Raw genomic sequence first — 27,861 nt, 5'->3', positions numbered from 1 at the left:
TAGTATGATATGACCTCAATTAGGTATTTGCAGTGGGATTTTTTGCATTTGCATTTTATGTCTCATTCTTGCCATATATTTTGTATTTCATGAAGCACCTTGCACTTTGTATTCCTTTTAGAATTATTTATTAGGTATTCATTTATTTATTTCTCTTTTCTGCACTTTACATACAGACACTGTTATATCTCATATGTTTACTATAGGGTCTAGTATATTTATAGTATTTATTATATTTATTGTCGTATGTATTAGGAAAGTTTTCATCTACAAGGTGTGTTTTCAGGGAGAGTAAGTATGTTTTGCCCATTTGACCCCTTCTCCTTGGTGTAAAAAAGTCTATTTGATTTTGGGAGTGTGTTGAATTTTGTAGGTATCTTTTTGGCACACATGGACTATATGATGTATAAGGCTATTCTCATTTAGACTGCGGTCTGGTGCTGGTCACCTTTTGAGATATTGCCTGAGCCAGAGGTCCACGTTCATTCACTTATGAAGGGCTCATACTGATGTCTATTATTTACCAATTTGTAGACTTGCCCCATCTCCTTAGACTTTTTTTCCCCAAGGACCAGGTGTGTTAGCCAATTTTGCATTGTTCATGGAAGTATTGCCATCAGTCATTGGTGGATATAAACCATGTGATGTTTTCAACGCCAATGATTCAGACCTGTACTGGCATGCCATCCCTGACGGAACATTGACTTTCAAACGCAGCGAAGCTGTTGGCTTCAGGGTGCCAAAGAAATGATTGACATTGCTGCTCAGTTGCAATATGGATGGTAGTGAAAAGTGGGAAGAATCAAAATTCTCAGTGCTTCAAAAACATTAAATGCATGCCTGTTGAATATGAAAGCAAAAAAAAAAACCATGGATGACGGCGACATTGTGGATTGAATGGCTACAGAAGCTCTACAATCTGATGATAATAATAATAATAATAACAGTTTATATACCGCAGGACCGTGAAGTTCTATGCGGTTTACAATGATTAAAGGTATTACAGATTGAGTGGAATAAACATAGTTCAGAGTTAGTGAATAACAGTTCTAAAGATCATTTGTTGAGGACTAAGATTGTATAGGTCAATTACCTAAGTACTTCAGGAAGGCATAGGAGGCACATTGTAATGCTGTGTGATAACTGCGCAGCACACAGCAATGACGTAAGGCTAACTAACATCAAACTCGTGTTTCTGCCACCAAACACAACCTCTCTGATCCAGCCGATGGAAGGTGTAGGAGGCACATTGTAATGCTGTGTGATAACTGCGCAGCACACAGCAATGACGTAAGGCTAATCAACATCAAACTCGTGTTTCTGCCACCAAACATAACCTCTTTGATCCAGCCGATGGACCAAGAAATAATAGCAAACTTCAAACATTATTACAGGTCACTCGTCCTAAGATATGCGATGGCAGTGATTGATGCAAGCACGGAATCCAGCCCCCAAGCTGCTGAGCTGGCAAAAAAAATGACAGTGCTTGACTCTCTTCATATGGTACGGGAGGCATGGAGTCAAGTCTCATCATCAACAATTTCAAATTACTATCGACGGGTGAGCTTCGTTCACGCATCTGATGAGACAACTGAAGCTGACACTTCATCCATTGAACTCTCAGTTGGACTCTCGTTACAAGAGTTTGAGCTGTATGTCGCCGTTGACAATGATCTGCCCACATCATCTGACAGCACTAATTCCGATATCTGTAAGTCATAAAGGACACTGCAGACAACCAAGAGGTTGATAATGACGGAGATACTATGTTTTCATCACGACTGCAGAGATTGTTTCCTTCTCGGACGCACTGAAGTCCCTACACACACTGCGTTGTTATCTGGAGATAAATGGCTGCCACGACTATGGACAGTTTTACAGCATCAGTAGTCAGATACATAGCCTGAATTATGCAATCTGCGTGCAGAAAACAATGACTGATTATTTCAGTAGAATGTTGGATTTAAAAAAGGCTTATTGTATTAGACCGAACAGTACTATTCTATAACTAAGAACATAAGAAGTTGCCTCCACTGAGGCAAACCAGAGGTCCATCTCACCCAGTGGTCCGCTCCCGCGGCGGCCCATCAGGGCCATTGCCTGAGCAGTGGTCCCTGACTATTTCTATAACCTACCTCTACTCCTATCTATGCCCCTCAATCCCTTTGTCCTCTAGGAACCTGTCCAAACCTTCTTTGAAGCCCTGTAACGTGCTCCTGCTTACCACAGCTTCCGGAAGCGCGTTCCATGTATCCACCACCCTCTGGGTGAAAAAGAACTTCCTAGCGTTTGTTCTAAACCTATCCCCTTTCAATTTCTCCAAGTGCCCCCTTGTACTTGTGGTTCCCCATAATTTGAAAAATCTGTCCCTGTCTACTTTTTCTATGCCCTTCAGGATCTTGAAGGTTTCTATCATGTCTCCTCTAAGTCTCCGCTTCTCCAGGGAGAACAGCCCTAGCTGTTTCAATCTGTCAGTATATGAGAGATTTTCCATACCCTTTATCAGCTTAGTTGCTCTTCTCTGGACTCCCTCAAGCACTGCCATGTCCTTCTTGAGGTGCGGCGACCAGCACTGGACACAGTACTCCAGATGCGGGCGCACCATTGCACGATACAATGGCAGGATGACCTCCTTCGTCCTGGTCGTGATACCCTTTTTAATGATACCCAACATTTTGTTTGCTTTCCTTGAGGCTATGGCGCACTATGCCGATGCCTTCAATGTTGTGTCTACCATAACTCCCAGGTCTCTTTCAAGGTTACTAACCCCTAGTAGTGATCCCCCCATTTTGTAAATGAACATCGGATTCTTTTTCCCTACATGCATGACCTTGCATTTCCCTATGTTGAAGCTCATTTGCCACTTTTTGGCCCACTCCTCCAGTATCGTTAGATCCTTTTGGAGATCTTTGCAGTCTTCCGTGGTTTTAACCCTGCTGTATAGTTTGGTGTCATCCGCAAATTTAATGACCTCACAATTTACATTGTATTCAGTGTGGTTTTGGTTGAATAAAAGTTTTATTGCATTTGACTACATCATACTGTGATTTTTCATGACTAAAAAGTGGTACTCCTATTAAGCACACATGGTGATCCGGTTCAAAGGGTGTGCACTTAAGCAGAGTCGACTGTAGATATAAACTACTTTTCCCTTCTGGTTTGAATAACTGCTATCTTGCTATTATTATTGTGATGAATGATGTTTAGGACAAGTTGTGTGGCCTAAGATGACAGAAGGAACAGCAGATGAAACCAGTCTGAAGGGCTTGGCTGATGCCATTAAATTACTCTATGATATAGAAGCCAAAGAGTGGACAGCGGATGATGTCATTAGTCTGCTGGATGAATTGTCAGGTAAGATACTTTATCATTCAGAGATGACAAATTATCCGATAATGAGAAAGGAAGAGACAAAGAGGAAAATATGCAGTGGGATAGGGAGCATGTAAAGATACATGGATGATTTAGCCATATATCTTTATAAAATTTTCAGCCCAGCTATATGTTCAGATCTGAATGCTTAATATGCTGACGTAACTTAATACACATAAGTTATCTGTATAAAGTTCTTCTAATCATCCTTCCAGACCAGTCCACACAAGTTATTACCCTATAAGGGTCCAGCTATGAAACAGCCTATTTTTCAGTGTCCTACAGATAGTAGGTGAGTACCTGTACAGCCTGGTCTGGAAGGACTAGAAGATCCTCTGATTTTGCTTGGCTTTTTCCATAGGATGTGCTAGATTTGTTCCTACTTTAAAAGTGCTGTGCTGGGACTAGCAGTTCTGGTTCATATAGCCCTGGAGTGTAAACTCGGGTGTCTGGGTCTTTTACCCCCTTCCTCTCTCCATGTGAAGGGAACATTATCTGCCTGAATTATGCCTCAGCCTTCTGCTCTGTTCCTGGGAGGGTTTCCTTCAGTGTCCCTAGGAGCTGATAAACCAAGCACAAGTGTGAAAAGAAAACGGGTAATTTCTCTAACCTGAAAATCCCAGGAACTGTGAAAGGGCACCAGCAAGGGAAGTGTAGAGTGCTAGTGGTCGGGTCCCAATCAGCAATAACTGAGGAGAGAACAAGGTATCCCCTGCTGAGAGACACCACTGCTTTGCAGCCTGCAGCTCCTGGTGACTGATTGTAGTTTCAAGCAGACTTTGCCCTGTTTGCGGTGAGCAAGAGCAGTGTGTTCAGAGTGGCTCCAGGACTTTCTGGGGAAGATAGGAAGCTACTGTAGTCTATCACAAGAGTACCAATGGTGCAGGGCCTGATCACACGAGGTAGATGGTTTTGGCAGTAAAATCCATCATAATAGGTACATTGAAAAGCCGCTGCCAAGCTCCTCACTAATTGACTCCAAGAACCATGCAGACGTGCAATGTATTACCCAAAATCAGACAATATTTAAGCAGAGTATGAAAATGTAACAGCACAAAATGTATTTAGCAAAATATATTGTCTCTATTGGTATACATTGGAGATATCGGTACAGGTAGATGCCAAGGCAAAAAATATCTAGCTGTAAGTAATCATCCCTAGTTAAACAAAGACCTGCATCGATTTTTATAACCTTATCTCAAGGTTACACCTTCCACTCTTATGCCAATCAAGACTTGTCATATTGCAAATTTGCTTATATCTACCATATCCTATCATTTCCCAGTAACCATAGTCGCTTCATCCCCTTCCCTCCCCTCCCGTCCCAGCAGCTCTCATTACTTGCCTGCAGCAGCAATTCACTTAGGCATCCTTGGGTCCTTTGGGTCGCGCCACCTCTGAGGAAAGAGGAAGTTGCATCATCAGAGGTGGGCCATGACTCAGCAAAAGCCCCAAGGCTGCCGAAGTGAATCGCTGCTGCAGGCAAGTACCGAGAGCTGCTGGGAGGAGAGCGGAAGTGAGGAAGCTACTGTCGGAGGTTCTCACCAGCCCTGCACAGACCGGCAGTAATTTTGCACACTGATCTCACTGGCCCTGCGCAGAGCAGCACCGGTCCACGGACCGGCAGTTGAAGAACACTGCTCTAGATTGCCTAACTGCTCTACTTCACCTCTGTCAGCAGATGTTTCAGCTCCAAACAATCTCGGCGAGGCGCATGATGGTTCTCCTGGGCCACATGGCTTCCACAGTTCATGTCACCCACTTGCCAGACTGCATCTTCGCACCCCTCAGTGGGCCCTTGCTTCTCAGGCGACAGGCTGTCATAGAATATCTCTGTAACCTCATCTTTAAGAGATCAAGGGTTTCAAGTTTTCCCCTATCTCGATGACTGGCTCATAAAAGATGCCTCTTCTCAGGATTGCTCTCAGCAACACAGTCAACAATTCTGTTTCTTCAGCAGTTTTAGTTTGAGGTCAGTTTTCCAAAATCTCAACTTCAACCCTTTCAAACTCTTGAGTTCATTGGAGCTCTGCTCGATACCATTCAAGTCAGGGCGTTCCTTCCTTAACGAAGACTGGACAATCTGATCCAACTTTGCACTCAAGTATATCATCTTCCTTCCATCTCAGCCAGACAAATGATGAGACTATTGCGTCACATGGCGTCTATAGTCTACTTTGTTCCCTTTGTGAGACTTCATCTCAGAACAGCTCAGTGATCCCTGGCGCCTCAGTGGTCTCAAGTTCTGGATCCTTTCTCTCAGAGCATTACAATCACATCATCTCTTCGTCAATGTCTTCAGTGGGGATGAATTCCTCAAATCTTTCCAGAAGGCTGCTGTTTCAAACACCTCCACAATAGAAGGTCCTGACTACAGACTCATCCATGTATGCTTGGGGAGCTCACCTGGATGGTCTCAGGACACAAGGTCACTGGTCTGCGCAAGAACAGAAGCACCACATAAATCTCTTGGAACTCAGAGCGATACTCAGTGCTCTAAAGACTTTTCAGCACAATAAATCCAATCACATCTTCCTGGTCCTCTCAGACAATCAAGTCACAATATAATATATAAACAAGCAAGGAGGGACAGGTTCTTGGACTCTGTGCCAAGAAGATGAGAAGATTTGGGCCTGGTCAATTGCTCAAAACATATCTCAAAGCTGTCTATGTTCAAGGACACAAAATACACTTGCCAACAAACTCAGCAGATATCTTCGGCCACACGAGTGGACACTCCACTCCAAAGTCTTACATCAGATATTTTCTCTTTGTGGAACTCCTCAGATAGACTTATTCACATCACCCCAGCAATCACAAACTGCCTCAATTTTGTTCCAGGCAATACTCTCCTCATCGTCTGGAAGCAGATACCTTCCTCTTGGATTGGACGAGCAAGTTCCTTTATGATTTCCTTCCGATTCCTCTCATTCTCAAAACACTGGTTAATCTCAAGTAACAATCAGCTACTATGATTCTCAAAGCCCCTCTGAGGCCCAAACAACTGTGGTACTCCCTTCTACTTCAACTCACAATCAAGGACCCAAGAACCCTACAGATCTTTCCATCTCTTCTAACTCAGAGTGAAGGGTCTCTTTTACATCCCAATCTGCAATCGTTGCCCCTGACAGCTTGGTACCTCTCAAACTGACTTCTACAGAAGCTGATCTCTCTGATTCAGTCAAGTTCATTTTAGAAGCATCTAGAAAACCTTCACAGAAACCTACTGACAGAAATGGACACAGTTTTCAACGTGGTGTGATCTTCATCATCAAGATGCTTCATACTCTTCCATACCTTCAGTGTTGGAATACCTTCTGCACTTATCCAACTCAGGCCTTAAAACCACTTCAGTCAGAGTACACCTTAGTGCTATCGGTGCTTTTCATGTTCAAGTCAACAATAAATCACTTGCAGTGCATCCTCATGTTTCCAGATTTATGAAAGTACTTTTTAACATCAAACCACCTCCAGTGGTTTGGGATCTTAATGTGATTCTCCCCAGATTGATGAAACCTCCATTTGAACCAATGTCTTCTGTTCATCTTAAATATCTCACTTGGAAAGTAGTATTCTTAATCTCCAACACTTCTGCACGTCAAGTGAGTGAGCTTCAATCATTGGTGGCAGACCCACCTTTTACATGTTCCACCATGTTAAAGTTGTTCTCATAACATAACAAAACATTGTGCTTCTAGACCGTGTAACCATAATTTCAACGCGGTTTATAAAAGATTATATAAAAAATAACAAAATAACCATAATTGAACTAATTAGCCAGATATTTTTAAAAAGATAAGTTTTCAACTGAGTTCTAAAATGTTTATAAGAACAAGCTGTAAGCAACAACGGTTGAAATTCTTTCCAAAATAGATTCTGCTTCCAGTTTTCTTTCCAAAGCTTCATACTCACCCTAGTAAAGCAGCTCTTCATACCTTGGACTGCAAACAAGCACTTGCTTATTACTTACAAAGGACTCAGTCTTACAGGACATCTCCTCAGCTCTTCATTTCCTTTGATCCCAAAAGATTGGGCTGCCCAGTAACCAAAAGAACTATTTCCACATGGCTTACGGCCTGTATTTCTTTCTTCTGTGCTCAGGCTGTTTCAGCTCGGGAGGCATGTAACAGAACATAAAGTCCGAGCTATGGCAGCTTCAGTTGCGTTCCTGCGTTCCACTCCCATTGATGAGATCTGTAAAGCAGCTACTTGGTCCTCAGTTCACACATTCACATCTCACTACTGTCTGGAATCTCATTCCAGATGAGACAGGTGCTTCGGCCAAGCAGTTTTACAAAATTTATTTTCATCAGATCCAAGATGGCCGTGGTGCAGACGCTTTAAGAGCGACGCTTCTGACCGCTCCACTTGTTTTTCTAAAAATCAGCTTACCTATTACTTATCTTAGATGCCGAAGAGAAGGGGCAGGAGCGCAGCTGTCGTCCCGAGGTGCCCTCCTTCAGCAGAATCGACAAGATATTGCGGCGGTTGGAGGAGGCAGACCCTTCAATGTCGGGAGCAAGCCCGTTGAGAGCACCGGAAGGGGGCGAGACCGGGGTAGGCTCTCCAGGGCTGGAGACCACCTTAAGCCCCGACTTGAGAGCCCCACCTCCGTGTCCCCGGTCAGCCAGCTCTCCAGAGGTGGAGGAAACCCCAGAGATGGGGGAAGTACTTTCTCTTGAGGCAGCAGAGTCACCAAGGAAGACTGAGGAGGCAGTACTCTCTGATCAGAGAGTAGCTGCAGAAGAAACCGGGGCAGGATAAGCAATCGGAGGTGAAAGATTCCAGCCAATACCTAACCAGGGAAACTTTTCTTCTTCTGACGGTGAGCATTTTTACACTCAGCAAAGTTTTCCAACTTTTGAAAAACCAGCACAAGTGACTTTAGATTTATTATGGGACTTGATTACAAATTTCACTAGAATTATTAGCCCCAATATCCATTACATTGAGGGGAAATTGATTCAACATTCTAGAGAGCTGAAAGATTTATCAGCGGATATGACTGTTTCAAAAACCACGACTCAAAAGCTTGATCAATAAATTTCTATGACCTAACAAGTACAGGAGTCCCTAATTAAAGACAATATCAATTTAAGAAGAAAATTAGAGACACTTGAAAATAATTCCTGGAATAATAATTTGAGATTAATTAATTTTCCTAGATTGACTTCGACTACTCCTAGGGAAATGCTTAGGAGATATTTGATAGAAATATTAGAAGTGTCAGAAGAAACTTTACCACCGTTTGTCCAAGTGTACTACTTGCCAAATAAAGAAGGGGCCCAAATGCAAGTTAAAGTATCGAATCAAGCATTATTGAATGTTTCTGAGTTGCTAGAATCCTCAGATAGAGAAACAGTTGTACCCTCCACATTGATTTTGACTGTAGCTCTCGCTATTGATAAAACATGATTATTGAGACTTTTCTTTAAAAATAGACATAAAGAGTTCCTTGGTTGTAAAATACAAATGTTTCCTGACCTTTCTAGAGAAACTCAAAAACGACGTAGAGAATTTTTGTTGCTGAAACCTGGAGTCACTTCACTGGGCGCAACTTTTTACTTGAGACATCCTTGCAAGTGTATTATTTGTTACCGTTCACTTAAATATGTTTTCTTTGAACCACAACAATTAACAGCTTTTCTGGCTACGTCTCGACTGGATAAAGAGAAAACAACAGCTCCATAATTATATATCTGCCTATCTCTCAGTTTAGTCTGTATTTTATTTTCTAATAATATTTCTTTGTTCGCTCCAATGAAATCTTGGATCTACATTTTGAGGACTTGAGTTGACTTAGATGGAAGATTTTCTTGTATTTAGTTTTTTTATTGGATTGTGTATGATTTATATTGGATATAGGTCATATCCTTACTAACTCACTTTCTGTACAAGTGAATATTGATATGTCATTTGAAAAATTAATAAAAATAATTAAAGACAAAATTTATTTTCTTAAGGCCAACTCTCCTTCCATCTCTCTGTAGTAAGCTAGGGCAGTGTTTCTCAGCACACGGTACGCAGGCTGGCCACCGCCCAGGATCTTTCCCTGCCTGCCCACCACCGCCTTCGCCAATTCTTCACTGCCTCCCCGCCCGTTGCACCTTCTCCACCTCTGAAGCCTACCCTGCCACATCACCCCCCCCCCCCACCTCTACAATTCTGGGCAGGGATGGGCAAGGTGTGTGCAGAAACTGCACGCAGCTGGCCCACAAGCCTTCCCCCCGATGTCAATTCTGACCAGCCAGTCGCTGCCTGGCTGGCCTGGAACCTTCTCCCCGACGTCAGAATTGACGTCAGGGGGAAGGCTTGTGGGCCGGCCGTGTGCAGTCGCTACATGTGCCCGACCCATCCCTGCTCAAAGTTGCTGCAGCGACAGCAGGGGGGGATGGAGCGTGTCGGGTGGCTTCTGGGAGGTGGGGAGGCAGGGAGGAATCGGCGGCTTCAGTAGGGGCAGGCAGGCTTTGTGCAGGTCGGTTTCAGGGGTGCAACAGGCAGGGAAGAATCGGTGGCTTCAGTGGAGGGCAGGCAGGCTTCAGCATGGGTTGGTTTCAGGGGAGGGAAGAAGGGGTGTGTGTGGGCAGTGCAACTTAATTTTGGGACAAAGGCTGGAAGGCAGTGAGGAGGCATGAACTCAACAGAAAGAAAGGGGGGCATGAACATGGGACACAGAATGGAGAGAGGAAGGGGGCACTAACTTGGGACATGGGGGGAGGGAATAGAAAGGGAGAAATGTTGGGCATGAGTGTGAACGAGAGATGGTGAAAGGAAAATTGGGCATGGAGAGAGAGAGGAGTGCGGTAGAGATGCATGGAGAATAGAAAGATGAGAGGGAGAAATGTTGGATATAGTAGTGGAGAGGGATCAGAGGGACAGATTGCAGGGGATGCAAGGGGGAGGAATGTTGGACATAGTGATGGAGGGAGAGATGTTGCAAGGTATTGGAGAGGTTGATAGAAGGAGAAATGGCCATGGGGCTGGTGGTGGTGAAAAATTCTGCACATGATCTGGGGGATGAGAGAGGGAGAAATGTTGGATATGGCAGTAGAGGGGGTGAAGAGATGCCTGGATCTCTCAAGACAGATGGGCAGTGAAAGAAAGCGAGGGAGACTTGTTGCCAATAGGGGTGGAGGAGAGAGAAAGAAAAGTTGGACTCATGGAGGGACAGAGATGTTGGTTGGGGAATGGAATGAGGTCTGGAGGAGAGGAAGCATGCAGGAGGCAGAAAGAAAGAAATATTGGATGCACAGTCAGAAGGAAGTGCAACCAGAGACTCAAAGGCAACAAATGTAGGAAAAATGATTTTATTTTCAATTTAGTGATCAAAATGTGTCAGTTTTGAGAATTTATTTTTGCTCTATATTTGTCCTGATAGCATATTTTAAAGTCATCTTCCTTGACCTCTTTGGAAAAAAAACCGAATATAAATGATAATTAACATTTTCTGTGCATACAGTGTGCTTTGTGTTTTTTTAATTTTGTGGTTACCATTATGTATTAAAATTATATTGTGTGTATATGAAAAATGGATGGAAGAAATTGCGTTACAATTAGTACTATTATTATGGGGGTGGAGTTAGGAGCGGAGTTTGGGCGGGTCTGGGGTGGCGCTTATGAGGGAGTACTTGGTTGGTATTTGTTAGGCTTAGGGGGTACTTGACTTAAAAAGGTTGAGAAACATTGAACTAGGGAATCCCATATGTGAGAATATGCCGCCTGCTTGTCCTAGGATAAAGCACAGTTACTTACCATAACAGGTGTTATCTAGAGACAGCAAGCAGATATTCTCACAACCCTCCCTCCTTTCTTGATTGGCTTCTTAGCTTGCTAACGGAACTGAGGTGCTGCAAGCCTCGGCATGCAGGAAGGCAGTCACGCATGCACAGTCCGGGCAGTCGCGAAGTTTCTTGAAACTTAAAGTGACAGTTCACTTTTCATACTGTCCGTACTGGGCTCCACGGATGACGTCACTCATATGTGAGAATATCTGCCTGCTGTCTCTGGATAACACCTGTTACTGTCTCTGGATAACACCTGTTATTGTGCTTTTTCTTCATTCGGATCCTTTTTCCATTCTTTAAAGGATTTTTTTTTGGCTCTAATAGCCTCTTTCACTTCACCTTTTAACCATGCCGGCTCTCATTTCCTCTTCTTTCCACCTTTGCTGATATGTGGAATACATCTGGTCTGGGCATCCACAATGGTATTTTTAAATTATATCCATGCCTGGTATGTGTGTTCTGCTGAGTAGAGTGCATGGAGCTGTGTGTGTGTGGTGGTGTATGCTTTGCATGGTCCTTTTGGGACACTTCTATAACAAAAAGGTGAAAGGTCACTGTCCATGATCTAAGGTTTTCCTATTCTTATTGTGTCCTATTCTGACCCTCTCTAGGTTGCCCCCGTTTACTTCTTTTATTGTTCTTATTTGTCTTATTGGTGGTGATTGCCTGGGGGGCTAGTTATATGTCCTTGTTTTTTACCATTTGTAATGGACCACTTTTATGTCGTTGCTGTTTGGCATTGTACCCTGTGTATTTTTCACTGTTAATAAACATAAGTTAAAAAAATATATATATATATCCATGCCTGGTTTACAGTCCTAACCTTTGCAACTGATCCTTTTATCTTCTTTTTAACCATTTTCCTCATTTTATCATAGTTGCCATTTCGAAAATTAAATGCTTCTACATTAGATTTCTTTTGCAACATCACTCCTGGTATCAGCTCAAAGTTGATCATAGTAACTTAGTAGATGACGGCAGATAAAGACCTAAATGGTCCATCCAGTCTGCCCAACCAAATTCAATTTAAATTTTTTTAAAAATTTTTCTTCTTAGCTATTTCTGAGCAAGAATCCAAAGCTCTATCCAATACTGTGCTTGGGTTCCCACTGACGAAATCTCCGTCAAAACCTATGCCAGCCCATCTACACCCTCCCAGCCATTGTAGCCCTCTCCAGGTCATCCTTCCCCAAACGGCCATATACAGACCGTGCAAGTCTGCCCAGTACTGGCCTTAGTTCAATATTTAATATTATTTTCTGATTCTAGATCCTCTGTGTTCATCCCACCCTTCTTTGAACTCAGTCACCGTTTTCTTCTCCACCACCTCTCTCGGCAGCGCATTCCAGGCAGCCACCACCCTCTCTGTAAAGTAGAGTTTCCTAACATTGCTCTTGAATCTATCACTCCTCAACCTCAAATTATGTCCTCTGGTTTTATCATTTTCTTTTCTCTGGAAAAGATTTTGTTCTACGTTAATACCCTTCAAGTGTTTGAATGTCTGAATCATATCCCCCCTGTCCCTCTTTTCCTCTAGGGTATACATAGTCAGGGCTCTCAGTCTCTCCTCATACGTCTTCTGGCACAAGCCTCCTATCATTTATGTCGCCCTCCTTTGGACTGCTTCAAGTCTTCTTACGTCCTTCGCCAGATATGGTCTCCAAAACTGAACACAATACTCCAAGAGGGGCCTCACCAATGACCTGTACAGGGGCAGCAACACCTTCTTCGTTCTACTGGCTACGCCTCTCTTTATATAGGCCAGCATCCTCCTGGCAGCAGCTATCACCTTGTCACAATGTTTTTTCATCTTTAGATCTTCGGTCACTATAACCCCAAGGTCCCTCTCCCCATCCGTGCATATCAGCTTCTCACCTCCCAGCATATACGGTTCCTTCTGATTATTAATCCCCAAATGCATTACTCTGCATTTCTTTGCTTTGAATTTTAGTTGCCAAGCATTAGACCATTCCTCTAACTTTTGCAGATCCTTTTTTATTTTCTACTCCCTCTTCGGTGTCTACTCTGTTATGATCACTGTTTCTCAGCAGCCCCAACACAGTTAACTCCTGTACTATGCCTTGTATTCCACTAAGGACCAAATCTAAAATAGCTCCCCCTCTTGTTGTTTCCCGGACCAGTTGCTCCAAGAAGACATCATTTATGACATCTAGGAATTTTACCTCCCTAGCACTCCCCGATGTAACATTTAACCAGTCAATGTTGAGGTAATTGAAATCACTAAATACACAAGCTCATACTCTATAAATACACCCAGAGGAACCACCCAACCTGCACAGACACTATCCAAGCACACCTAGCAAAGCAACGGAGCAAAGGAAGCAAAAAAATAAGCGGAGAAAAAAACCTCAGTTTGGTTTCATTGGTCAAAAAAACTCCACTTATAGTCATGCAACAGTTCAGTGCTCTTCGGTTGTGTACAAAGGCAGTGCTGTAAATACAGAGGAAATAGCCACATTCCCCAAAAAAAAAAAAAAACCACCACTAAGACAGTTCCACCAGCAGCAAAAAAAAAAAAAAAAAAAAAAGGTAAAGCATAAACAGTACTTAGCTGCCAGAATCACTATTATTAGGACAAGCAGGCATGATATTCTCACATGTGGGTGACATCATCTACGGAGCCCCGATGCGGACAGCATTTCAAGCAAACTTGATTGAAGATTCAAGCTTGCTGGCTGCACCACGCATGTGTGCCTCCTGCTCCACTAGAGGGCGCATCCCCTCCTAGTGGTCTCCAGTTCGATTTTTTCCGCTGTGCTAAGAAGACACGTTTTTCTTAGCGCTGCCCTAGTGCCTTCTTTGCACCGCGATTTACTATCTTTTTTTTTTTCTTTTCTTCGTAAAAGTCGCTGTGTATAACGAAAAAATTTTTCTTCCTGCTCATCGCGCTTTCGCGCCTTTTTCTCGCAATCCGGGGGCTCCCGGATTGCCGCGACCGCGAGGCCTGATTGGCCGCAGCCGCCTGGATGTCCCGGCCCATTACGGGCTTTAAAAAGTGCACCGGGTGCGAGCGTCTTCTATCTCTCACAGACCCGCATCGCTGGTGCATCCTTTGCCTGGGGACCGACCATCCAACGGAAACTTGCCCCTGGTGTGCAACTTTTCAACAGCGGGCGCTCCGCCGACGACGGGCCCGCATGGCAGAGCTATTTGCTACCGATCAACCCTCGACCTCGACCTCGAGATCGGCCCCGGCCTCGATCTCGGCCCCGCCTCGGGACTCGACTTCGAAGACCTCGAGCTCTCATAAGTCCTCGGCCCCGGGTAAGTCCCCTCTTCCCTTCTCAGGTTCCACATTGTCGAAGAAGCCAACCTCGGGGACAATGGCCGCACAGAGTGGAAACTCCTTACCCACGGCCCCGGTAAAAACCCCGAAGACCTCGGGACGTGCCTCCACCCCTCGGGAATGCTCCGAAGCGAGATCACCCCCGGTGGAGAGCACAGCGGCCTTGGACATGCCATCGATGCTGTCCGTGCCCGTATTCCAGGACCTGCTCCGAGCGATGATCACAACGGAGCTATCCGCTGCCATGGCTCACCTTCAACCGGCCTCGGCCTCGACCTCGCATGCGCCGGACCAGCCTGAGCAACGCGCCGAGACCCCTCGAGGAAAACCGCGCCGTTCTCGTCGCCTCCCCTCTTCATCGGATTCCTCCCCGAGGCATTCGAAGCATTCGAGGCATTCAAAACAAAAATCGAGACCCCTCTCTAAGAAAGCCCGGAGTTCCCCTCCGGTACGAGGGCGCACCCCCTCGACTCGATCGGGGGAGCTGCTAAGGGTCACCGAGCTGTCTCTTACCAACCCACAGCTCCTATTGACTCCCCCTCGGTCCGGAGCTCCGGCCCGAGGCCCTAGGCTTTCGCCGAGGGAGTCCGGGGAGGGATCCCCGACCAGGCACCGGTCGGTCCCCAGAACCCCGGCGTCATCCCCGAGGGGCTCCTCGAGGCGACGCAGGTCCTCGACCCCGGAGCACTTTCACAGCGCATCTCCAGTATTGGACCGGGATTCCGAGCGAGAGCCCCACTATTCGAGGGAGGCTTATCCTTCCTTCTCAGCCAAACGGCGGTCTCGGTCACCGTCCCCGCAAGGGGCCACGGGACCCCATCGACCATCCTTCACGAGGTTCGTCCAGGACATGGGACGTGCCCTTGACTTGGACCTACAATCTGACTCAAGGTACTCCATGGAATACCTGGCGGAGCTGGACATGCCTTCTACGCCCCGAGAGTCCCTCCGGCTACCACTGAACCCGGTACTCGGGCAGACCCTTATCAGGAACCTCGAGACTCCTTACATGGTGACGGCGGTCCCATCCAAAATGGAGTCTAAGTACCGGACGGTACCTCACCCGGGGTTTGAGCAACCACAGCTGTCCCACCAATCCCTGCTGGTGGAATCATCTTTGAAAAAAGCTCTTCCCCTCTAGGGTGTCCGCGGCGGTCCCCCCCGGACGCGAAGGCCGGACACTGGACAAATTCGGACACCGGTTGTACCAGAACTCTATGATGACCGCCAGAGTCCTGAACTACACCTTCACTTTTTCCTCCTACCTCATTGGGCGGCTCGCCTCCTTCTCGGAGAGCTTACCCACCCCTCGCCAGACAGAGTTCAGCCTCCTCCTCGAGGATTTTTCCAACCTCAGGCTACACTTGTTCCACGCCGCTTACGACGGCTTCGAGGTATCTTTCAGGGTCGCAGCCTTCGCGGTGGCCATGCGCCGGCTGGCATGGCTACGACTCGTCGATATGGACCCCAACCTGCAAGATCGACTAGCCAACCTCCCCTGCGTCGGGAAGGAACTCTTTGACGACACCATCGAAGCTGCTACGAAACGGCTGTCTGAACACGAACGCTCATTCGCATCTCTCGTCCGACAGAAGCCTAAACCACAGACCTCTCGCCCCTTCCGGGGATTACCTCGACGCTACCTCCAGAAGTCCACACCGGCCTTTTCCAGACCACCGCCGTGACGCCCCCAGGCTCACTCTAGGGCTCCACCAAAGTCACAGCCCACGGCGTCGGCGAAGCCATCTCCGTCCTTTTGACAGAATGAGCGGATGGGGGCGGGCCCCCTCCGCACCTCCACCGAGCCCCCTCCCCATCGGGGGCCGCCTTCAAGCCTACTACCCTCACTGGAAAGCCATCACGTCGGACTCATGGGTCCTTGGCGTGATCTCATCAGGGTACTCGCTCAACTTTCAAGAGGTACCCCCCAACAGTCCACCGAGCGCGTGCCCTCCAAACCGAGCGCAGTTGCCCCTCCTCCTCTCCGAGGCACAGGACCTCCTCCGCCTGCGCCAAAAGGGCCAAGGGTTTTACTCCCGTTACTTCCTGGTACCGAAGAAGACGGGAGACGTGCACCCGATCCTAGACTTGAGACGCCTGAACAAGTTTCTAGTACGGGAAAAGTTCCGGATGCTTTCACTTCCGATTCTTTACCCCTTGATCAGCGAGGGCGATTGGCTCTGCTCCCTCGACCTGAAGGAGGCCTACACCTATGTTCCGGTGCACCCTGCTTGCCGCAAGTTCCTGCGTTTTCAGGTGGGAGACCTTCACCTGCAATATCGGGTCCTCCCCTTCGGCTTGTCCTTGTCCCCCGAGTCTTCACGAAGTGCCTCATGGTTGTCGCGGCCGCCTTACGCTCCCATGGTCTGCAGGTATTCCCCTACCTGGACGATTGGTTGATCAAAGACTCGACCAGGGAGGGGGCTATCTCAGCGACCCAACAGACTATCACTTCTCTTCAGTGTCTGGGGTTCGAGATAAACTTCCCAAAATCCCAGCTACACCCCTCTCAGTCCTTACAATTCATCGGGGCCGTGCTGGACACGGTCCGCCTTCGCTCCTTCCTCCCCCCTCAGCGTCGGGAGGCATTGGTAAACCTGAGCCGACAAGTCTCGAGATCGAACTCGGTCTCGGCACGACAAATGATGACGCTCCTCGGCCATATGGCCTCCACAGTCCACGTTACCCCGCTTGCTCGCCTTTATCTGCGGTTACCACAGTGGACTTTGGCATCACAATGGCAACAGGATCGGGACCCGATCAACCGCCACGTGACAGTGACTCCTTCCTTGCGAAGATCTCTCCGTTGGTGGACCGACTCTTCGAATCTTTCCAAGGGTTTGCTCTTTCTCGCCCCTCCACACCACAAGGTCCTAACCACGGACTCATCGGAGTACGCTTGGGGGGGGCTCATGTGGACGGTCTCCGCACTCAAGGTCTGTGGTCCGCAGAGGACCGTCGCTGCCACATCAATGTGTTGGAACTCCGGGCCATCTACCTCGCCGCGGTGGCCTTCCAACACCTGCTTCACGACCGGGTGGTTCTTGTCCGTACGGACAACCAGGTGGCGATGTACTACGTAAACAAGCAAGGAGGGACGGGGTCCTGGTCCCTCTGCTAAGAAGCTCTATGGCTCTGGGAGTGGGCGGTCTCCCAAAACATCTCCCTTCGAGCGGTTTACATCCAAGGGGAACAAAACTGCCTGGCGGACAGGCTCAACCGCCTCCTCCAGCCACACGAGTGGTCCCTGCATTCTCAGGTGCTGCGACAGGTGTTCGACACGTGGGGGACTCCCCAGATAGATCTGTTCGCCTCCCCCGACAATCAAAAACTGCCTCTCTTCTGTTCAAGGATATACTCCCCGGACCGTCTCGAGGCCGATGCCTTCCTCCTAGATTGGGAGGGAAAGTTCCTCTATGCGTTCCCGCCGTTTCCTCTGATTCTGAGGACGCTGGTCCATCTAAAATCTCTAAAGGCCACTCTGATCTTGATCGCTCCTCGATGGCCCCGCCAGCCTTGGTTCTCCCTACTACTTCAACTCAGTGTCAGGGAACCTCTGCTTCTGCCTGTCTTTCCCTCTCTACTATCTCAGAGTCGGGGTTCACTGTTACATCCCAATCTTCAGTCTCTTCATCTGACTGCTTGGTTTCTTTCCCCTTGACTTCCTTCCCCGTATCTCAGTCGGTCAGGGAAGTGTTGGAGGCTTCTCGGAAGGTCTCGACCAGACTCTGCTATTCTCAGAAGTGGACTAGATTCTCGTCCTGGTGCTCCTCTCACCGCCAGGACCCGGTGTCGGTCCCTGTGTACTTGGTTCTGGAGTATTTACTCCATTTATCTCATTCTGGCCTGAAGACCAATTCCATTCGAGTCCATCTCAGCGCCATTGCTGCCTTTCATCAGCCCCTGGAAGGGAAGGCCCTTTCACTCCATCCCTTAGTTTCCCGTTTCATGAAGGGGCTCCTGAATGTTCATCCTCCCCTCAAACCGCCTCCGGTGGTTTGGGGTCTCAATGTGGTTCTAGCTCAACTGATGAAATCCCCATTTGAGCCTATGGATAAGTGTCATCTTAAGTTCCTCACTTGGAAAGTGATCTTCCTACTCGCTCTCTCTTCTGCTCGGAGGGTTAGCGAGCTGCAGGCCTTGGTGGCGGACCCACCTTTCACGGTATTCCACCATGACAAGGTGGTCCTCCGCACTCACCCTAAGTTTTTGCCTAAGGAGGGGTCTGATTTTCATCTCAACCAGTCCATTGTTCTACCTGTGTTCTTCCCCAAGCCCCACTCTCATCCCGGAGAGGTGGCGCTTCACACTCTCGACTGCAAGCGGGCGTTGGCCTTCTACCTCCAACGCACCCAATCTCATCGGACGGCCCCCCAGTTGTTTTTGTCCTTCAACCCCAACAGGTTGGGGCGCCCAGTTTCCAAGCGCACCCTGTCCAACTGGTTAGCTGCTTGTATTTCTTTCTGCTACGCTCAGGCTGGTCTCGCGCTGAACGGTCGAGTTACGGGACATAAGGTCCGAGCGATGGCAGCTTCGATAGCTTTCCTCAGGTCCACGCCTATCGAGGATATCTGCAAGGCTGCCACGTGGTCTTCGGTTCATACTTTCACCTCACACTACTGCCTGGATACACTGTCCAGGAGCGATGGCCGGTTTGGCCAATCGGTCTTACGTAACCTATTTTCTTGAATTGCCAACCTCCCTCCATCCCTTATCAGTTAGCTTAGAGGTCACCCACATGTGAGAATATCATGCCTGCTTGTCCTGGGATAAAGCACAGTTACTTACCGTAACAGGTGTTATCCAGGGACAGCAGGCATATATTCTCACAACCCGCCCACCTCCCCGGGGTTGGCTTCTTTGCTGGATATGTGAACTGGAGACCACAAGGAGGGGATGCGCCCTCTAGTGGAGCAGGAGGCACACATGCGTGGTACAGCCAGCAAGCTTGAATCTTCAATCAAGTTTGCTTGAAATGCTGTCCGCATCGGGGCTCCGTAGATGACGTCACCCACATGTGAGAATATATGCCTGCTGTCCCTGGATAACACCTGTTACGGTAAGTAACTGTGCTATCTGGCACCAGTGCCCCACACTGGACAACCAGGGCTCCGGGTGCACTCCCACGTCAACGGCAGAAATTTCCACAAGACCCAGGTAGCATAACCCTACCTTTATATTCCTTCCCTTCACACATGGAATTTCTATTCATATGGATTCCACACTGCTATCTATGTTATGCAGAATGTTTTTTAACATTTAGCGTAAACCCCCCTCCATTTTGATCTACTCTATCCTTGTGATATAATTTGTACCCAGTGTCCCATTGATTGTCCTCCTTCCATCAGGTCTCCGAGATGCCTATTATATCTACCTCATCATTCAATGCTTTATACTCTAACTCTCCTATTTTATTTTTTTAGGCTTCTAGCATTTGTATACAGACACTTCAAATTGTGGTTTTTTCCTTGTAACTACAGGCTGCTGAGAAGACAAGGAAAATTTGAGTTTTACTCTGCCTTCTTCTTAAATCCTCCTGACTTTCTTTCACCATTATTTAAACCTCTCTACTGGGACTTCTAAATATCCTGTTTCAATAGTATCCTTCAAGGATACCTCACAACGAACCATCCAGTCCTAGGCGACTGTCAGCCTTCCACGCATCTCAGTTTAAAAGCTGCTCTATCTACTTTTTAAATGTTAGCACCAGCAGCCTAGTTCCATCCCAGTTAAGGTGGAGTCCATCTTTTCGGAACAAGCTCCCCATTTCCCAGAAGATTGCCCAGTTCCTAACAAATCTAAATCCCTCATCCCTGCACCATCGCCTCAACCACGCATTGAGACTTCAGAGCTCTGCCTGCCTCTTGGTTCCTGTGCGTGGAATTGGGAGCATTTCTGAAAATGCTACCCTGGAGGATCTGGATTTCAACTTTCTACCTAAGAGCCTAAATTTGACTTCCAGAACCTCCCTCCCACATTTTCCTATGTCATTGGTACCTAGATGTACCAAGACAGCTGGCTCGTCCCCAGCACTATCTAAAATCTTATCTATGTCTATCACCTTCACACCAGGCAGGCAAGTGACAAGGCAATCCTCACGCCCACCAGCCACCCACCTAACTACATGCCTAATGATAGAATCACCAACTACAACAACTGTTCTAACCCTACCCTCCTGGGCAGAAGCCCCTGGAGACACATCATCGGTGCGAGAGGATATTGCAAGGTAAGAACCTAATCTCTCTTTATTTTCAGGGTTTCTGACCCCAGAGCCCAGGTACCCCAACTCCAAAACCCCTTTCCCAGTAATTTTTTTTTTCCTCCAGAGAGGTCTCAACGGGCCATTTTTGGTGCAATTTTTCTGGTGGCCATATTAGATTTTAAACAATCTTTTTTATTTTGCCTCCATCTGCCTCAAAACCCCTTGATTTTGCTCAAAATTGACTGGGATGGATTCCTGAGGCCTTTTTACCCCTATATCATGCCAGGTTTGCACTGGATGGATGGCTGAGGAGCGTCCATGTCCTACGTGTGACGGAAGATATAGGGGAGGGGCAGGAGCCTCAGGCTCAGCCTCCTCCGAGTCTTCCAGGACTGGGGATCCGCAGGAGGCACATCCCCAGAGAAGAACTCCCTTCCAGGACCCAACTCACCTTTCTGGTCTGAGTCACTGTCTCTTCCTCTCTCTATTAACCCTCCACCCCCACTTGTAGGTCCAGAATCTGTTCCTCCCTTCCCACCCTCCTTTCTGTTCTGGGTTACCTTCTCCCCCTTCTCTCTTTCCCCACCACCCTACCACATACAACTTATGGGTACAGCATTCATCCATCTCCCCTCCCCTTCACCCTGCAAATCCAGCATCCATGTCGCTTCTTCCCCCTTCCACTCTTTTGGTCCCCCCCTCCCGGTCTAGTATTTCTTACCTGCTGCTCTCTCAAAGCGGCAGCCAGTTAGCAGAAGCAGCGCTGTAAACAGGCTGCTTGTGGCCAGCCCTGGCAGGGTCAGAAGTGACATGGCAGTGGAAAGGCCCTTCCAGGGCTGGGTGCAAGCAGCCTGATTGCAGCGCTGTCTTTGCTGACCAGCTGCTGCTGCTGCTTCAGGGGAAGGAGAAGGATTTTCAGGTCAGGACCGACTGACACTGCTGCTTTGGGAGCTAGAAGAAGGGAGGTGGGGTTATAGAGTCAGGACCAGCTGCCACTGCTGCTTCGGGGGCTGGGAGGTTGTAGGGTCAGGAACTGCTGCTACTTCAGGGGTTGTCAGGTCAGCATGGGAGATGATTTTTTTTTCCCCGTTTAGTTGAGTAGGATTCTACTATATTTCACCTATCACACTAGTATTCTATAAAGGAAAGTAAGTGCCTACTTTTCTTTATAGAATAGTTGCCTAAATATAGGCACACTACTGTAGAGGAGTACTGCGCAGAGGAACAATAACATGGTTAGTAAGAAGAAAACCATGAAGAGATACAATAGGTTGAGAGAGAGTGAAAATATGATGTAGCTATGCCTTGAAGGAGAGAAATGACAAAGATGAAAAGTTTAAATTGAGGTCAGACATGAGAATAGGCAGCAGTATATAGAATATCAATATTAGAATATATAGCATATACATTAAATTTACTGAATTGTATTTTGTGCAATAATGAAATAATTCTTGTATTGTGTTATGGGATGACAGTGGTGCCCCATGAGTGGCTTCTAGAGAATAATGCCCGTCTCCTTATCCTGAGTGGAAACAGCATCTGCTTTACCTTCATGGCCAGTAAAGCTGTGAATGGGCGGGCCATTGAACTGGCCAGGCTTGTGGTCTTTCTAGCTTTGGTAAGTAGAGAACTGGTTTGGGGTTTATGCTAAATATTTAGCTGGTAGTGAACAACATTTGCATTATCTCAGGCCCAGAGCCATTCTCATCTTCCTGTTTTTTGGGTTTTTTGTTGGGTTGGTTTTTTTTTTTTACTTCTGCTGCTTTGAGTTTTGTTAAGGGGATTAACTCCCACATATTGAGCCAAATTCAGATTCAGTACAAGTACTGTGGTTTAATGAGTATGTTAAATAGTTGCATCACTAATAATTTACCACTTCATTGCTAGAGGTAGGCAATGATTAAAATTTGAAATTAATCCTGGAATCAAAATAATTTAATTGCATGATAAATCATAGTATGCATTTATGATATCACTCCATCCTTCCTTTCTCTCTCTTTTCTCTTACCTTCCAGCATTGCTCCCTTATCTCCATCATCAAAGTTTGTTTAGGGGTTCCTCAGGGATCTGCTTTATCAGCACTTTTTAAAAACCTTTATAGTAACTCTGAGAGATGTATTTCAAGGTCTGGATGTCAGCTACTATTTATATGTGGATGATAATCAGTTTTTCTTTCTAATGTTTGATTGGCAAAATGAATTGATAAATAAATTGACATTATGTTTGCATGAATGAATGGATGGTGAATGAATGGATGGTTTGCCATAAATTGATTTTGAAACTTACCAAAACAGAATTGTTATTAGTGAGTAAAACTGAGGATTCATCATGGCCTGATGTCATTGAGATAGATAATATAAGGCAGTGGTGCCCACACTTTTTTGGCTTGCGAGCTACTTTTAAAATAACCAAGTCAAAATGATCTACCAACAATAAAAAATTTTAAAAAGCACACTGTACACAGAGAAAATGTTAATTATCATTTATATTCGGGGGAGTTTCAAAGAGGTTAAGGCAGATGACTTTAAAATATGCAATGTCACCTCAGTAACAACGATACAAAAATAGACAAATATACCCTCTCCCCTTTTACTAAACCATGATAGCGTTTTTTAGCACAGGGAACTGCTCTGAATGCCCCATGCTGCTCCCGACGCTTATGGCTCCCTGGATTAAAAATTGCTATCGTGGTTTAGTAAAAGGGGGCCATAGTGCAAAATATAGACAGCAGATATAAATTCGGACACATTTTGATCACTAAATTTAAAATAAAATCATTTTTCCTACCTTTGCTGTCTGGTGATTTCATGAGTCTCTGGTTGCACTTCCTTCTTCTGACTGTAAATCCAATATTTCTCTTTCTTTCTTTCTGCCTCCTGCATTCTTCCTCTCCTCCAGACCTCATTCCATTCCCCAACCAACATCTCTCTCTGTCCCTCCACGAGTCCAACTTTTTCTTCCTCTCTCCCTGCCCCCCCCTTTCTTTCTTTCTCTCTCTGCCCCCCTTTCTTTCTTTCAAGTTTAAGGGCTACTTTTACTAAGGTGCGCTAGCATTTTTAGTGCTCACAGGAAATTACCGCACACTACGCGACTAGAACTAATGCCAGCTCAATGCTGGCTTTAAGGTCTAGCACGCGCAGCAATGTAGCACGCACTATTCTGCGTGTTAAAGCCCTAACGCAACTTAGTAAAAGGAGCCCTAAGTTTATTTAAATCTTGATATACCGCTTTTATTGTCAAAGCGGTTCCAATTAATACAAAGTTTTTAAAAAGATTAAAAAAAATAAAATAAAGGGAACAAATTCACAATTAACATATAGACACAACACGATACAGATGAGCAAATGGGGAGGATACATTCCATAAAATAAAAAAAGGGGAGGTAAAAAATAAAAGGAATCATTAATGGAAGGCCTGATGTCTGAGATTTTGAATTAAAAAATTAAGTATAAATCTCAAAAGCATCTCTGAAAAAATTGTTTTCCGCGTTGTATCATAAAATAGTTGGCGTACTTAAGGGACTGCTAAAATGTTTTGTTGGGAAGCACGTATTGTTCTATGTGGATCATATGGGATTAACAGGCTATCTATAAAGGATGGAATGTGATTAGATTGAACTTTAAAAGTAAAAAGTAGTATTTTGAAAATAATCCTATGTGAAATGGATAGCCAGTGAGCTTTTCTGAGGAGTGGTGTTACATGGTCACATTTTTTGCGTTAAAAATGATTTTTATAGCAGTGTTCTGGATGACCTTTAGTCTCCTGATCTCTTTTTGAATGATGCCCTGATAAAGTGAATTACAATAATCTAAAGTTGAAATTACTAAAGAATGGATAAGAATATTAATTGAATTCGGGTTAAGTAGTGATTTGAGAGATCTAATCATTTTTAGTTTGAAGAAACATTTTTTGTACCACAAAACTGATCTGAGATTTGAAAGATAGCATGTTGTCACTCCTAGAATTTTGATATTCAGTACAAATTCGATTGGGATTGAAGAAATGCATATTGGGGAGGCAAGAGTTTTATATTGTTCCTGAGGAAAAAAGCATACATTTGGTTTTTGATATATTAAGAGAGAGAAGATTTTGACAGAACCAAGATTAATTTTTTTTTTTAAATTAATATTCCGGATTTCGGCATGATCATTGTTCTGGACTGGGTGGATTAGTTGAATGTCATTTGTGTAGGCATAAACTGTGAATCCTACTAATTGGGTGACAGTTAATAATGGTGCAAGAAACAAATTAAATAACATAGGTGAGAGAAAAGACCCTTGTGGTACTCCTGAATCTTGAGTATACGGCTTTGAAGAAGAGTTTTGGAAGTGAACTTGATATTGTCTATCGGAAAGGTAAGAATTGAACCATTTGAGAGCGACTCCGGAAATTCCTAATGTTTCAAGACGATTTAAAAGAAGTGTATGGTCAATTGTGTCGAAGGCTGCCTTTAAATCAAGTGAAATCAGGAGAACCAATTTTCTTTGATCCAAGTAGTTTCTGACTGCTGTAACTAAGTTCAGTTGAGTAATATGATCTAAAACCTGTTTGGTTGGGATGGAGTGCATTTGTTTGCTTGAGAAATGGTGTTAATTGATTAAAGACAATCTTTTCTATTAGTTTGGCAAGATAGGGAATATTGGCTATAGGGTGGTAGTTATTACAATCATCTATAACTCCAGAAGTAAGTTTGAGAATGGGTCTTATTTTTGCATTTCCAGTGAGTCGGCATTGTACTTGATGAGAGACTATTGCTGATTATGGATTGAATGAACAGGCCAAAGACAGAAAAATATTTTTTAATTAAGAAAGGTGGTAGAGAATGCCCTAGAATTCCTGAGTTATTGATGGAGTGCATTACTTTGTCTATTTCTAGTAAAGATGGTACATTAAAGTTAGAAAAAGTGCTGAAAGAGATGGAGTGGGAATTGTCTAATGGCATGGTTGGGGATACTAAATTTGTGGGGATTATGATGTTACGTAAAGTAATAATTTTATTTAAAAAATAATTTGCCAGATCCTGTGCAGAGAGAGCAGAAGAGGAAAGGGTTGAATTATTATTTCTTTTCATTGTAAATGATTTCACTATAGCATACAAGGCTGAAGAGTTTTTTGCTGCAGAAATTTTTTTATTAAAATAAATTTTTTTTTTCCTGAATCTTTCTCTCTCCCTGCCCCCCTTTCTTTCTTTCTGTCTGTCTTTCTTTCTCTGCCCCCCTTTCTTTCTCTCTCTCTTTGTCCCCCCTTTCTTTCTTTCTGTCTCTTTCTTTCTCTCTCCCAGCCCCCCTTTCTCTCTCTCTCTGCCCCTTCTTTCTTTGTGTCTGTCTTTCTGTCTCTCTCTCTCCCTGCCCCCCTCTTCTTTCTTTCTTTCTTTCTCTCTCTGCCCCCTTTCTTTCTTTCTGTCTGTCTTTCTCTCTTCCTGCCCCCAAGCCACTGCCGCCGATTTAAGCCTGCTTCCCCGAAGCCACAAAAGCCAAGCCCTTGCAAGCGCTGGGACCACAAGCCTTCCCCCCTGCCCATCAATTCTGACGTCAGAAAGGAAGTTCCGGGCCAGCCACACTGACCCGGAACTTCCTCTCGGGCGTCAGAATTGACATCGGGGGGAAGGCTGTGGGCCTGGCGCTTGTACGCGCCTGGCCTGGTGTTGGGGAAGCAGAGAGAACAAATCACAAAGGCAACATGAGTCTTATCGCGGAGCCAGGGATGAGCTCCACGATTGACTCGCATTGCCTTTGCGATCTACTGGTTGATTGCGATCGACCTTTTGGGCACCCCTGATATAAGGATTCCAGTTGGAAGAAAAATCAAAATTTTGGGTGTTTGGTTAGATTCAGTGTTGTCTATGAATGATCAAGTGCTGAGTGTTGTTAAATCTGTTTTATCCTAGGACAAGCAGGCAGCATATTTTCACATGTGGGTGACATTATCCACGGAGCCTGGTACAGACAGTATGAAAAGTGTACTGTCACTTTAAGTTTTAAGAAACTTATGAGCGAGTGTTTTCCCGTCCGATACCCGTTCATGGTACCTCAGTTCTTTGTTTTCCGTGGAGCAATGAAGTCTCTTTTGGACTGACTGTCAGTCAACGTTGCCTTCCTGCTTTCGGGTATTTTATCTTCTTGTTTTATTTAACTTCTTTTCTTTTCGTTTCTCATTGCTATTATTAAAAAAAAATAAAAAAGTGGGGGAGGAGGAGAACAATTTTTATTTTGTGTTAAGTCTTTGAGCTTCGACCCTTCAGTTGTCTCTTTTTTTACTTTTTCCTCAGTGAGTTTTGTTTCTTTCAAAAATTGAATTTAATCTTGTCGAAGAGATTTACCCCATGTCCAAGTCTGCAACAGGGTTTAAAAAGTGCTTCAGGTGTCAACGGCCTATTTCGATAACCGATCCTCATAATTGGTATATCCAATGTTTAGGTCCTGTCTTATATAAAATGTTCCACACTGAAAAAGTGTTCCATTAAGGCCCCTTCGGATTCAGCATGAGAACTGTTTGGCTCAATTATGGACACCATGGTACCGCAACCATTGACGATACCTCCTACATCAGCATCGGGACGTCTCTCTTCATCAAAGAAGTCCAATACAAAGTGTTCTACTTCCCAGCAAGTGTCGAGGGTCTCTACAGCATCGAGTCTCTTGATGCAGGCCACTCATTGACACCACCGTTCTACATTGCAGGATGTCTCACCCTCTAGGTGTGCAGCTTCATTGAGGTCACCCTCTCTGAGACATCCTGTTGCATCCATGGTACTGGCTAGTGAGCCTTCAGTATCGGTGCTGCTGCTCCACAGCAGTCACTGGCCTTGACTGCATCGAGTCCCTTGATGTGGACCATAAGACGATATCATTGTTCTGCAGATCATCTAGTTGTCTCTCTTACATGGTGTGCATCTCTTTTAAAGTCACCCATACCGAGACAATCTGCAACACCAACGGTACCGCCTGCTGAACCATCAGTACTGGTACAGTCCTTCCGGCAGAAGCTCGATGACTTCTTCCACAGGGAGATTGCCACTGTTTTTAAATCACATTGTATATATCTTCTGCAATCAACTCCCTCGGTAACGGACCCTTCAGAACATGACACCTCGAGGTCCCATGGTACCGCTACGTGAGCGGACTGCTGGGCACGATGGACCACTGGTCTAACCCAGCAGCGGCAATTCTTATGTTCTTATGAGCCTCGATGGGGAG

At 45.6% G+C, this 27,861-nt stretch overlaps 1 protein-coding gene across 7 annotated transcripts in view; it reads left to right on the top strand.

The window, feature by feature from the left end:
* FBXO47 (F-box protein 47) overlaps positions 1-27,861 on the top strand; it is a 137,234-nt gene that overhangs the window by 79,773 nt on the left and 29,600 nt on the right. For all 7 annotated transcript variants that reach the window (XM_033918340.1, XM_033918341.1, XM_033918335.1 and 4 more), the window contains 2 exons: positions 3,208-3,354; positions 22,141-22,283. In XM_033918340.1, the coding sequence (XP_033774231.1) occupies positions 3,208-3,354; positions 22,141-22,283 (290 nt within the window). The remainder of the gene's footprint in view (positions 1-3,207; positions 3,355-22,140; positions 22,284-27,861) is intronic.

Source organism: Geotrypetes seraphini, chromosome 13, assembly GCF_902459505.1.
Source record: "Geotrypetes seraphini chromosome 13, aGeoSer1.1, whole genome shotgun sequence".
In the NCBI taxonomy this organism is placed as follows: domain Eukaryota; kingdom Metazoa; phylum Chordata; class Amphibia; order Gymnophiona; family Dermophiidae; genus Geotrypetes; species Geotrypetes seraphini.
This window is presented reverse-complemented; position numbering and strand designations above follow the sequence as displayed.